The 14448-nt window shown below is 47.1% G+C and overlaps 1 protein-coding gene across 1 annotated transcript in view; it reads left to right on the top strand.

Annotated features, from left to right (window-relative positions):
- Nucleotides 1–14176, top strand: part of LOC147683172 (kazal-type serine protease inhibitor domain-containing protein 1-like) — a 268775-nt gene extending 254599 nt beyond the window's left edge. Inside the window, exon 4 of the mRNA XM_086943665.1 lies at nt 13852–14176. Coding sequence (XP_086799791.1) covers nt 13852–13925 — 74 coding nt within the window. The 3' untranslated portion in view covers nt 13926–14176. The remainder of the gene's footprint in view (nt 1–13851) is intronic.
- The last annotated feature ends 272 nt before the right edge of the window (nt 14177–14448 follow it).

Here is a 14448-nt window from a genome sequence, read left to right as displayed (position 1 = left end):
TTCTCAGCATGACAATCCATGAATGGTCACCAATAAAATCTTAGTGTGAGAAAACATTTAGGAAATACAATTACTGAGTGGACCTATGGATATACAGAAACAATATGTGAACAACCAGATGTAATAAAGTATCAAAAATATATTTATCTACATGGATATGATTTTAAAAAAATATTATATTCTTTTCTCTTTTTCTGTTAGAGCAAAAATAAAAACATTAAATCATAAAAAACTGTTACTTAATGTGTGCAGTATAATCATACAATGTTTAGCACACTGTTGGACCCTGGTCACTACTTTAGGTATGCAGGCATGCTAACACACTCATATTCTACCTATTTCTGCAAGGATATTTTATTTAAAAAAAAAATGTGTACAATTGATGTACAAGTGGTGACACAGCATAAAAAAACCCGCCTCCTGACATGGAATGGGATGCATACACAGAGGCTGTTAATAGACTTAAAAATCTTTTTAAGGATGACACCAGCATCATAGTGGAAAGGCATAATTTTTTTTACCAGGACACAAACACAAGTTTCAAACTGTTGATAGTTTTTTGCCTGAATTTAGGGTGTTAGCCTCAACATGCAAGTTTGATGATAACCTGGATAATTATTTCAGGGACCAAATTGTGGTTAATTATTTTGACAAGCGTATCCAGCAGAAATTGTGATGCTGCCATAATCCCAATCTTCAGGATACACTAGAGATTTCCAGAGGAATTGAAAGATCGACTCACGTTTCGAAAGGAGTTGAACAAAGGCAAGGAACAAGTAACTACGAAACAGGTGCATGCAATCACACTCAAACCCATACCCCATAATTCGCTTGATAAAGATTCAAGGAAGGGGGAGATCTGCTGTTAATTCCAACACCTGTTTCAGGTGAGGATCTAGCAACCACTTAGCCAATGCTCAAAAAGTGTCCTGCGGGCAATAAAAGGTGTTTGAAATGTAAAAAATTGGGGCATTTTGCAAAAGTGTGCAACGGTGCGCAAAAGGTGGGCTTTGTGAAAGGAAGAAGAATCCCATTCTAAACATGTCTTGGCAGAAGAATTAGGTACTAGGGTAGTGTTATTCATTAGGATGGTGGAGACCAGTCAAGGTAATGTTAAAAGTGGAGATCCCATTTGTGATGTCTGTATTAGTAAAACCAAGTTAAAAGTCACAGTGAATTCTGGTTCACCTATCACTATCCGTACTGACAAAATATACCATTCAGAATGGTTTTCAATCCAGTTGGCGCCTACTGACATATGCACTATTGTATTCACTGTCATAGTATTGACACGTATGTGGGGACTGGCACTCCCAAAGGCCAGCTCCAAAACTGCCTCCCAACACTTCCTGCTGCTTTGCCCGCTTCCAGCAGTGTATGTGCAATAGTACACACACCGTCTACCAATCTCCTTCGACCAATACCAGCCCTAATAGTCACACTTGCAGAGTGCCAGTAGCTTGCCTGTCTGCCGTCAGTTTGATGTGAACAAAATAATACCAGGCAGATGTGAGGCACAGGTAGGTGCAGATGAGCCAGCACCAAAATTCATTTCCCGGTAAGGTACGGGCAGCCCACATCCCTAGCATTTGGAGTACTTCTCCCTCTCTTTCTAGGCCATCAATCAGGAAGCAGTTTCAACTATTGAGTTGTAGCCCACCGGTAGTAGTCAGAGGTTTGGGCCTGCCCTGATTAATTTAGAGGGCGAGCTAGGCGCTGGTGGTGATAGGCTTTTTAGCAGGCTAAAGAAGGGTTGAGTCAAGAACAGCTGTCTTTTAAAATACCTGTGACATATTTTTTAAACATTTGAATTGTGTGTGAATATTGGCTGAACTTTGTACATCCCCCTGCACTGACCCTGATCTTTGTCGGTCCCCGGTCCGTCACAACTGTTGGTGCCGCTTGAATGGAGGGACGCGACTCCTCCCCCTCATTGCTAGTAAAAGCGCCAGTGAGATCGGCCGCGCTGGTGTGAGCAGCGCGAGCTAGGCGCTGGTGGTGAGAGGCTTTTTAGCAGGCTAAAGACGGGTTGAGTCAAGAACCGCTGTCTTTTAAAATACCTGTGACATATTTTTTAAACATTTGAATTGTGTGTGAATATTGGCTGAGCTTTGTACATCCCCTGCACTGACCCTGATCTTTGTCGGTCCCCGAGCCGTCACGGCTGTTGGTGCCGCTTGAACGGAGGGACGCGACTCCTCCCCCTCATTGCCAGTAAAAGCGCCAGTGAGATCGGCCGCGCTGGTGTGAGCAGCGCAAGCTAGGCGCTGGTGGTGAGAGGCTTTGTAGCAGGCTAAAGACGGGTTGAGTCAAGAACCGCTGTCTTGTAAAATACCTGTGACATATTTTTTAAACATTTGAATTGTGTGTGAATATTGGCTTAACTTTGTACATCCCCCTGCACTGACCCTTATTTTTCTCGGTCCCCGGTCCGTCACGGCTGTTGGTGCCGCTTGAACGGAGGGACGCGACTCCTCCCCCTCATTGCCAGTAAAAGTGCCAGTGAGATCAGCCGCGCTGGTGTGAGCAGCACGAGCTAGGCGCTGGTGGTGAGAGGCTTTTTAGCAGGCTAAAGACGGGTTGAGTCAAGAACCGCTGTCTTTTAAAATACCTGTGACATATTTTTTAAAGATTTGAATTGTGTGTGAATATTGGCTGAACTTTGTGCATCCCCCTGCACTAACCCTGATCTTTGTCGGTCCCCGGTCCGTCACAGCTGTTGGTGCCGCTTGAACGGAGGGAACCGACTCCTCCCCCTCTTTCACCTCCCTTCCGGTTTCTCCTCCCCTAAAGGGAGATGGATACGCGGCCAAGCAGCGGACGCGCCAAACGCAAGCTTGTCTGCGCTCGTCCGCGACCGGATCGCCGCCAGCGCCAGAAACGCTGTCAGTGGGGGGAGGGACAGCAAGCGGATCCCCTGGTCCAGGGAGGATCTATTCGCATTGAATACAGAACAGCTTTGTAAGTAAAAAAGGGTCGACTTAGCTAACACCGAACTACCGCAGGTATGTTTGCACTGTGGCAAGGTTTTTTGCGAGGATTACTCATCACGTAGCTTGATTGGTAAGCAAAAGTCTAATTCTGCAGTGGGTCCCCCTATACTTGATTTTAGATCGAACCTACTGAATTGCAGATCCCTTGCTAGGCACGCAGAGGATATCTGGCTACTGTTGGTGGACTCGGATTACTTGTTCCTGGCTGAAACTTGGCTGAATGATAACACCATGACCGCTATCGCCTTAGCTGTTCCTCTGGGCTTTAAAATGTGCTTTTCGAACCAGGAAGGTGACAGAAGGGGTGGGGGGGTGGCTCTTATCTTTAAGGAGAAATACATGCTTACATCATCTCTGCCGACTATTATCTCCGGGATGGAAGGGTTACATTTCTGCCTACAAGTTACTCCCCAACATTCATTGGCCGGTATAGTCATCTATCAACCCCCTGACTGCAATGAGGCTAGCTCAGGTGAACTTGTGGACACTATTGTCCAAAGCTCCCTCCTTCATCCCCATTTTATAGTAGTGGGGGATTTTAATATTCATGTTGATAGGTCCAGCTGTCCCATGGCGTCTTAGTTAATCTCTACTCTGATTGCTGCCAATCTAACTCAAATCATTACTGGCCCCACGCACAGAGCAGGTCATACGCTTGATCTGATCTTTTCCAACATCCGGGACACGACAGAAGAGGCGCCGCAGCTGCTGCTATGGTCGGATCATTTCTTGATCTCCTTTGCTATCGCATTACCCTGGGGGGGCCGCCGGTAGACGCTCCTTTCTGCAGAGGCAATGGAAAAACCTTCGACCTGACACCATCAGCCCGGCACTGGCACTGAACCCTCTTGCATTGACCTCAGACTCAAACATTGATGCGATGGCTATGAATCGATGGATAGGCAATATGGCGGAGATCATCGTTCTAGCAAAACGTGCTGTGTCACATAGGGAATCCCCCTCTGCCCCTTGGTTTTCAACGGAGTTGAGGGCAGAAAAATCAGCCTGTAAGAGGCTGGAGCATGCATGGAGGGTGAATTACTGCGAATCAGCTAAGGTTTGCTATAAAACAGCAATCCGTAACCTGCAAAAGTCAATAAAAAAAGCAAAAAAACTCTTCATGGCTACCTCCATCCAACAAGCGGAACATTCCAGCAAAGAAGTTTTTAAAATAGTACAGTCCTTTTTTAAGCCTAGAATTATCGAAACAGAGGTCATTCCATCTGAGACTCTCTGTGAAAATATTTCGAATTTTTTTGATGATAAAATTAAGAAAGTGTATGGCACTTTCTCCTGCCCTAGTCCCACTGTAATGGTAGATACTGCTGATACTAGCGCGCCCACTGCGTACCTAAGCCAATTCCACCCGATTTCGTTCTCGGAGGCTTTGCAGGAAATAAAGAGATGTATATCGGGGTCGCCAGATGACCCTTGCCCTGCGAAGCTTTGGAACATGATGGCGGAATCTATTGTGTCCACTCTCTGGCATATATGGAACAGGTCCATTACAACGGGGGTGTTTCCGGATTGCTGGAAACACGCTACACTCCTCCCGCTGAAAAAGAAATCAAATGGGGATCCGGAGGATCTCAGTAATCTCCGACCAATTTCCCTTCTGGCTGCTCCAGGTAAAATGATGGAAAAACGGATTCAGCGCCAATTGAACAGTATCACGGAGGAGAATAAGATCTTGCATGAAACACAATCGGGTTTTAGGGCCGGCTTCAGTACCGAGACCGCCCTGATTGAGGTGGCGGAGTCAGTTAGGTGGGCGTTAGATTCAGGAGCATCAGCTATGCTGGTGCTCCTGGATCTATCTGCCGCTTTCGATACTGTTGATCACGGCAGACTCCTACAGCGGTTGGAGGATATTGGCCTTCAGGATAAAGCACTTGGGTGGCTTCATTCTTATCTGACTAATAGATCACAGAAAGTGGCATTGGGCTCTTTCTCCTCTAAACCGAAGCGGCTGGGGTGTGGGGTTCCGCAGGGATCGGCACTCAGCCTGCTGCTTTTTAATATCTATTTAGCCCCACTTTTCACCCTGATCGCTAAATGGGGGGTTACATCAATTTCATATGCTGATGACACCCAGCTTGTCTTCCCGTACTTAGAAGTGTCGGAGGCAGCTTTTGCTAAATTTAAGGGGTGTCTCCGTGATGTAGCCTGCTGGATGAATACGAACAAATTAAAATTGAACGTGGGCAAGACGGAGGTGATCTTTTTCGGGAAAGGTGCTCATCCCTCCCCGGATCTATGGTGGCCTTCTGAGATGGGCCCCGCGCCTCTGCCCAGCACAAAGGCAAAAAATTTGGGGGTGAGGTGGGACGACAGCCTGTCCTTCTCCTCCCACATCCAGCAGGTTGTAGCTGGGTGTTTAAGCAAATTGAGGAATCTGCGTAAGTTCCTGCTGCTTCTACCGAAAGACGGTCGAAAAATGGTAATCCATGCAACCGTTACCTCTAGTCTGGATTACGCAAACGGCCTCTACTTGGGCCTACCAAAATATTTGATTCAACGTTTGCAGACCGTGCAAAACGTGGCTGCAAGGCTGATAAAACATATCCCGTTTAAACAGCATGTCTCTCCGCATTCGCACGATCTGCACTGGCTCCCAGTGGCAAGCAGAATCAAATTCAAGGCTCTAACTTTGTCCTACAGAGCCTTTCATGGGACCTGCCCCAACTACCTTAAAGCCCGACTCCCTAGGTATGGACAGGTGAGACTCCTACGTTCCAACTCCTTGCTTCAATTACTCGCTCCGTGAGTTAGAAGGGTGCGTCTCGGAGGCAGGACTTTCTCTGCCAATACGGCGAAGTTGTGGAATGCTCTCCCGCCTGCTATACAGTCGGCAACATCAGAAACTGGGTTTAGGAAGCTACTAAAAACCTGGCTCTTTATTCAATAGGTATGAACCATAGGTGCTACTTACCTTCTCACGCCACTGCTCACATAGCGCCGGGACACCTCCGGTTGAGGTAACTGTACGCGCTTTATAAAACTCTGTATTATTATTATTATTATTATTACCCTCTGTGTACATATACATAATTTTCTGCTTTGTGCATCACTTTTTTATCACATGCATGACACAACACTTAACGCACACCTGGTCCTGAAGAAGCGCCACGGATCCTACGGGACCCCAGAGGCGTGAAACATGTTGACCTTTTGAGTTACCCAGGCACATTACGCTTTGGAGGTAACACCTGGCCTATGGGTCTTTTATTTTGAGACCGGTACCGTCATATTAAAACATATTCTTTTGGTAACCCTTAGTCAATTTTAACCTCTGCACGCACTCTGCACAATCCTCACTTAGCACTCCCCACTCACACCCGCATGCACCAAACGGCAGTTCGCAGAAGAACTCCGACAAAGTGACCCTTCGGGGGACCCGTAGGGCATTGCAGCGCTGACCCTACGAGGAGCAACTGCCCGATGATGAAGCATGACATCCTTCGGGGCTTGTGAGGGCAACAAGGGACAAGACTTGTTCTTCCCCTTTCACTATTGAGTCCAAGGCCTAGCAGACCTAGTACCCACCTTCCTCCTCCCCCTTTTAGTCTCTCTTTCCCTTTAGGAGTGAGCAATATTTTGCACACCTCCCTAGGAACAGTGTCCTCACCCTTGTGCATTAACAAAATAATACGCTCACACTGGTGCCGTCCAGAAACCCGGGGTTCTAGACGCTCATCACCAAAACGTTTTGCGACGAACAATACCAGACGAGTGTCTTTCAGGAATTAAAATGCTGTTTATTACAAAGGACAGCGTACGCCCATTCCAGCAGCTTATCCAGTGAAGACTTAGGGCCCTATTAGGATGGCGGGCAGATTGCCCCCACCGGGCTGGCGGTAGCCACCGCCGGCCCAGCGGGGGCAATTTGCATGCCATCCTCACTGAAATAACCCCCGCCACATTAGGATTGCTGGGGAGTCCGCGGCGGATGGAAAGACCGTCCGCCGCTTTACCGCCGGTCGCCTTTGCGACCGGCGGAAAAAGTGCGTACATATGGTGGCGGTGTCTGCGAGACGCCGCCAACCATATTACAATGCTTGCGGTCCTATGCCTTTCCACGGAGGCATGCAGGGGGGTACCCTATGGTACCCCCCTGCATTTGCATGCACAATGCGGCAGGCACCGCGTGGTGCCTGCCGCTTTGTGAATGCAAATGCAAAATATGCATTTTTAACATTGCTGAGGTGCTGCTTAACCCCTTCGACGCTGATGACGAGCTGGGCTCGTCATGGCGTAGCCTCCTCGCACGCTGATGACGAGCCCAGCTCGTCACGTAAAGTGCGTTTCCGCAAAACCCAGCGTGCGAGCGGAATTCCGCTAGCGCGCATGGTGTTAAAGTACCGCCCGCCGCAAGGTTAAAAATGCATGATGCGCCCGCCAGTGTGGCAGGCGTATCATAATGTGCACGGCGAGACCCCCGCACATATCGAGGGCAGTCCCATTTCTCGCAAGGATGCCATCCTAATGGAGCATTAACTGTCTTCCCCAGAACTCTCTGCCCGAATGTCTATGGCAAAATTCTAACACACGTTCCAGGTTCCATTTACAAATGGAACTTGCATTAGGAACAAACCACAACAAGCAGCTTACAAAACAAGGAATTGGAAAAGCCTGAATTAAAACACAAAGTGATTGACCGATATACAAAATCAACTATGTCTTAATAGTATGAACATTATTGGCCAATGAGCTCGACACCAGATTAGCTAAAGAAATGATATCCGAAGCAAACACAGTGCTTGGAAGATGACGCAAACAGAGAGTCGAAGGATGACCCCCCTTCCTGCCACTCTGTTGTAATGCTTTCCCTTTTCACCCTTTGCCCCTTGTGGCCTCTGGGCACCCGTACCCCAGCGCGTGAAAACACTGATGCGTCACAACCAGTGAAAAGGGTGAAAAGGGAAAACATTACAGCACACTCCCATGCAGACATAGCGCGTGAAGAAAAATGCTGAAACGGCGCGCGATCAAGAACAGCCACATTTGAAAGATGCGGTGAGCTTGCACTGGCGATTATAAAAGTGCTTGCGCGGGTGGTTGCAATTGTAGGCTATTGTCTCTATCCAGGAGAGAAAATAATAGTAGACACCTCTGAAATTGTTCTAGTGAAATTAAGTAGATCCTTCATACAACGCTGTAATGCTCAAATAGCAGTCAAGTAATGCGCACCTTGGTAGGCCTAAAAGAGTAATAGTTGTCATCACCTATCTGTTGTGTAGTCCTTTCCAATAACCACAGGAAACCAATATAGAAGAAGAAATGCTGTGAGTTATTCAAGTATAGCAACAGGTCTACAAGGGGAATAAACAAACAGATAGCCTGGCCCACAAGCTGCCAGGAGCAAGAATAGTTGCCTCAGACAACCTATAGAACACATTGGCATTCCAGGTTTTATAATAAGAACAATATGAAAGTAAAACAAACATTGGTAATAACAACTATCAAAAACAAATACAACATGCGGCTCATAGATTACAATCCCAGTGAGAGTCCTCTGATAAAATAAAAACAGTTTTGAACATTTGCCCTCTGAAATGCACCTATCTCGCACACAAGACCATTCAAACTCGGACCACTCAAAGCTCCGCCTTTCTACGAACCACATCCAGGGCCCTTGGCCTTAAAATCCAACAAGTTACCTGAGTAATTGTGAAAACTAATCATGTTTTACCAAAGACAGTGTTGAAGAATGCATTCAGTGTCATAACTAATAAGCATTGGCAGGGCTGCCAAGTCTTTGTGTGACATTTCCATGTTTGCATTGCACATTTATGTGACATGTTCAAGTCCTACATTTGACATCTTGAGTGATGCTTCATAGCAATTCTAATTATTAATCCAAAATAAGGGATCAGTCAGTAGTACAAAGTATAGCCCGCAGTGCTATATCCTAGTACATCCAAGAATTGAAAGTGCTCCAAGCAGTACCAGCAATACAGCTTGCGGCAGCAAAACAATCATCTGTGAGGTTGACACACAGCTAGTTGTTTGCGCCAAAGAACTCAGGTTTACCAATCCCATATGTAAGGATGCCATCCATTCCAGGATTTATCTTTGCAATTGTGTACCTGGGCTCGTATTGTATAACACGTGCACTATTCCTGTTTGCGCCATGGCACACCTTTAAACATGTGCACCGGGCACAAACAGCGAAAATGCACTCTGTTACAATTAATGTGCTTCCCCCTGGGGGCAGCACTTAGGGACCATTGGAGCAGCTGCTTAAACAGAGATCCCCCTGCAGGTAGGTGCAGTGAGTGACTGCAGCCACCTCCAGGGGTGAATCTGGGGGTTTATGGGATCCCCTTTCGGTCCTCCAAGGGGCAGCCTTCAGGGGGTGCATTGACTGGCATCTTTTTTGGCGCAGAGTCAGTGTGCCTCCTGATGACCTATTTGCATGGGGCCACACCCCCATGCAAATGAGGGAACACCCACTTAAGATAGAGTTGTTGCTATATATGAGCTGTTGCTCTATGTATAACATAAAGGGGTGCACATGTGTCTGCGGTCCCTTCTGTAACACTACATTGCCCAAGGGGCGGGGTGCACGCAGAAAATGGACACACAAACCTGTTGCACCCAAGGCCACTGTAAGTAATAGGGCCCCTGGAGTACTAAATTTATAATTGAATACAAATCGGTACAAGTGCAGAATTCAAATTAAGAACTTGCACTTGATCTGCTATTCACACAAGGAGCTGGGCAACTTGTGGGCTCCTTTTCATAGAAGTGTCCAAGCAGTAACTGACAATAGTGGAGCATTTGGCAGCATCAGGACATCTATGCCAGCATGCGAGACCAGCGGTAATCACTGTCTTTCATTAAGATGATTCAACAACCTCTCCTAAAGGATGCTTAAAAATAGCACTCCTTCCTTTCATTTCAGCTGTATATAGCGGCAGCCGGTACAGGTAATTGACATGGGGCCGGGCAGGGCGTGGCAGGGTGGGAAACCGACAGACGATGGAATAGGTGTTAATTATTTATTTAATTATACCTGTTCCGTTCTCTGACCATTTCCCCTCGCTCACGCCTCACCACCCACCGGGTTTACCTGTGCGGGCCGCCGCTGGCTGTATACTCAATCAATCAATCAAAGACATTTATAGAGCGCACTACTTACCCGTAGGGTCTCAAGGCGCTTGGGGGGGGTGCCGTTACTGCTCGAACAGCCAGGTCTTGAGCTTCTTCCTGAAGGAGAGGTGGTCTTGGGTCAAGCGCAGGTCGGTCGGGAGGGAGTTCCAGGTCTTGGCGGCCAGGTAGGAGAAGGACCTTCCTCCTGTTGTCGCTCTTCGGATGCGGGGGACGGCGGCGAGGGCGTGGCTGGCTGATCGGAGGTGGCGTTTGGGAGCGTAGAAGTTGATTCGGTTGTTGAGGTAGCTCGGGCCTTGATCGTGTAGGGCTTTGTGTGCGTGGGTGAGGAGACGGAAGGTGATTCTTTTGTTGACGGGGAGCCAATGCAGGTCTCTCAGATGTCCGGAGATGTGGCTGTTTCGTGGGATGTCGAGGATGAGTCTGGCTGAGGCGTTCTGGATCCGCTGGAGTCTCTTCTGGAGCTTGGCGGTGGTTCCGGCGTAGAGGGCGTTGCCGTAGTCCAGTCGGCTGGTGACGAGGGCCTGGGTGACAGTCTTCCTGGTCTCCGTGGGGATCCACCAGAAGATCTTCCGTAGCATGCGCAGGATGTTGAAGCACGACGAGGAGACGGCGTTGACTTGTCTGGTCATGGAGAGGGAGGAGTCCAGGATGAAGCCCAGGTTGCGTGCGTGATCCGTCGGTTTGGGTGGGGTGCCCAGGGCGGGGGGCCACCAGGAGTCGTCCCAGGCGGAGGGCGAGGAGCCCAGGATGAGGACCTCCGTCTTGTCTGAGTTCAGTTTCAGGCGGCTGGTCGTCATCCACTCGGCTACATCTTTCATCCCTTCGTGCAGGTTGGCTCTGGCGGCGGCGGGGTCGTTGGTCAGGGAGAGGATCAGCTGGGTGTCGTCGGCGTAGGAGATTATGTTGAGGTTGTGTTGGCGTGCGATGGCCGCGAGGGGGCTCATGTAGACGTTGAAGAGGGTGGGGCTCAGCGAGGATCCTTGAGGGACGCCGCAGATGACTTTGGTGGCCTCTGACTTGTACGGTGGTAGGCGGACTCTCTGTGTTCTTCCGTCGAGGAAGGAGACGATCCATTCCAGTGCCTTCTCCTGGATTCCGACGTTGCTGAGGCGCTGCACTAGGGTGCAGTGGCAGACAGTGACACTGACCCAGTGTTATGAGGATGGGCTTCAGCCAGTACTATTATTACGTATCACTAAGCATACTGAGAGTTATAAAGTGGAACTACAAGTCACAGGAGGCTTAATGATGTTGGCTAAAATGGCACTTGCTGAAAGTGACCCTTATGAATTTCTCGGCACCTAAGGAGCAGGTGTTGGAGCACACCCACCTTTGTGTCTCCTGAATCCTGCCTAAGTACACTTCCTCCCTTCAGGCTGTAGCAGAATTTTGGTGCTATGTACATGCAACCCAAAACCCAGATTACCCTCGATACATGGGTGTGCTGCACTATGAAACAAATAGTGGACACTTTGCTTCCCCACTGCAGCTAAGCGTCATGATAGGAGGAATATAAATGAACTCATTTGCGCCTTGATGCCCCTTGGGGCTAAGTTTTGCGCGGTATAAAAATGTCATTCATTCATTCATTCATTCATTCATTTGATGCTCTTTATTTTCCATGGTTCTTTAATACTCTCAGATGCCCACCTTACCCACGCAGACACCCATCATTTGCACATGAAAGGGTTTTGGCTGACCTATGATGCAGCTAAGTGCCCAGTTCTTCCGTGTCCTCCTTGGCAGGTAATCTACCTGAAATCTGTTTACTTCCATTTCGTGGAGAGTGTCTTGTGGCTAAAGTTGCCCCACCCCATCTGTAGAATGAGTAATAGCCACAAGAACATCCCGGAGGACTGCACAGTACCCAAAGCATCTTGAGCATCCTCCAACTTCTTGTATTCTCAGCATTAGGACCACTCGATTGAAGTCTATGCCAGTTGGGCACTTTGGTGGGCAGGTAACTCTCCAAATACTCATTAGTACCACCCCCACCCTCCTGATTTTCTCCCTGCCAGATTTGGTCAGCTCATTCAAGCCAGAGTAGTCGAACACAAATCTTTCAAACTTCAAAAGTTTACAACCTTTACGGTTGTTAATGCTTGTTTGTGGTTGAAATGAGATTCATGTTTTCTTTAAAAATCTCTATCTCCAGAACCCTCTGGTGTATTTTGCTTAATTTGGTCTCTAAAATTTCATAAAAGTATAATCTATTTTTATAAATTGGTGCCGGATTTCTTTTATGTTGTGTGACTTTCCTATCTCGTTGTTGTGTGCTTATAAATGCTTTACATTAGTTCCTTTGTTTGAGCCTAGCAGCTTGAAACCAAAGGTACCCAGGGTTGAGCTAATGGTTTTACATATGAGCCAGACTGGAGCCAAGACAGCTTCTGCTAGTGTATTACATAGTAAGGCCGCACGACCATACCATACAATACACCCAAATACTCAGAATGTATGATGATTTGGTGTACTGTTAAGATGTAAAATATTTCCTCATGCACTGCAATGCAGGCAGTCGGGCCGGCATCACTTGTGGGTGGAGGGGGCGGGGGTAATTTTAAATTAAAAAAGATTTTAAAAACCTTACCTTCTGTGATCGGGGGCCAAGTCGCGTCATCCTGGTAGGAAGTAGCCGCAGGCAGCCTTCCTCCCCTCCCCTAAGCCAATCATAATGCTGCAATGGCAGCGTTGTGATTGGCTGAGACGCGGACCCCACAGGCGTCTATGGGGTGGCTGTTTTCTCCATGCAGGCTCCATGTAGACTATATGGAGAAAACGGGAGAGTGTGCATGACAGGTTTGGTCAGCCCTGGGGCCGACCAGTCAGTGCCCACAACATTGGGTTAGCCACTCCTTGATTTTATGTTTCTGCTTCTCGCACTGCGAGAAAGCAGTGGGGCAATGCTCCTCCGTCCACACGGAGGAGCAACCCCTGAATGCAGGCACTCTTTAGGAGGTGGAATGATACACCAAACAGCCAGTAGTTTAGGGTGAAGAGTATTTTCCTCTGGGTGGATGCAAAACCCACAAAGTCCACTCCAAAATATTTTAAGCTTTGGTAATAAGAGGTGTTGAAGACAGCTGCACTAAAAAGTCCTACTTAGAAATGGCTGGGTCTAATGGCAAAAAGTAGTAAAGTGTCTTCAGTTAACTTTTTAGAGAGAGTCATAACATTTTGTCGCTAATTCTTTTCAACGTATTCTACAATTTCTGAAGTGTAAACATCCATACCATGACTTTCATGATGAAAAAATTATATTGAATAAATGACATACCAGACAGAATCTTCCAGATATTTTTCATCTACTCTGAGAGCAAAGTGGAAGGCTGGGCAGCCAATACAATTTGATCTGGGTGCTCAGAGAGGAAGAAGGTTCTCAGGGAGACAATGAAAGGAAAACCCCTGGACATTTAGTTGTTTAGGAACACTTTCCTTGCTGTAAATGTGAATGCAATAATTTATACAATGGAATATACGAAAGTCTTAGACTTCCTAGTCATTTACTGTGGGAGGGGGTTCTCGATTTTAGTTTTTTACAAATTTCTGAAAGCATGTAACTGAAGTGCTGGATTGAAAGGCCTTGGGCTGAAAAGAGACCTTGTGCAATGGCAGTCTCTCTTTTATGTCTTTCAGTGTCTCTTTGTCACTGTGTCTCACCTGTTCTTTTATTCAGTCCCTATCTCTATGTCTTTGTGGTCAACTGTGTCTTTCTCATTTTTTGCTCACTTCTCATCTGCAGATGCAGACAATCTTTCTGCTCACACCAATGAGGATCTCTCGTCAGAGACAGAGGAGTACGAGGATTACTACTGATGATGGATATTTGGGGACTCAGCGATCTCTACTCACCAGGGCAAATCTATCTTCCCATCCCATAATGATCCAGAAAGTTCCAGAGCCATCTGTGGCTCCCTGATGCCTGGTCTATTGCGTTCAACTTAAAAGTGAATTAAAATACATGATATTCTAAAAATTACATTCGGAGTACTTTCATAACAATGAGAGCTACATTAATGTAAGGTATATTGATGTTCACAATGCAACCTAATAATAAAAATGTTTATAACATCTATGACTAGTGAAATGCTGTTTCTAAATTCTTCAGGTTTTTGGCTGTTTCGGAAATTGTGGCACAAGGGTAAAATAGGGACTTTACTCACTCCAAGAAGTCCAAGAAAAAGGTCTGAGGCAACAGGACTCCATCTACGCACTAGGATCTGAAATGACATCTGCAAATCGATCCGGATCACCCCATCTCTTCTTCAATTGAGGAAAGAGATGAAGACTCATCTCTTAAAATAACACTAAATCTAACCTACCACTGCTTAAAACCACT

This window comes from Lissotriton vulgaris, chromosome 11 (assembly GCF_964263255.1).
Source record: "Lissotriton vulgaris chromosome 11, aLisVul1.2, whole genome shotgun sequence".
Lineage (NCBI taxonomy): Eukaryota > Metazoa > Chordata > Amphibia > Caudata > Salamandridae > Lissotriton > Lissotriton vulgaris.
The sequence above is the reverse complement of the archived record's forward strand: the minus strand, read 5'-3'. Positions and strand labels throughout refer to the sequence as shown.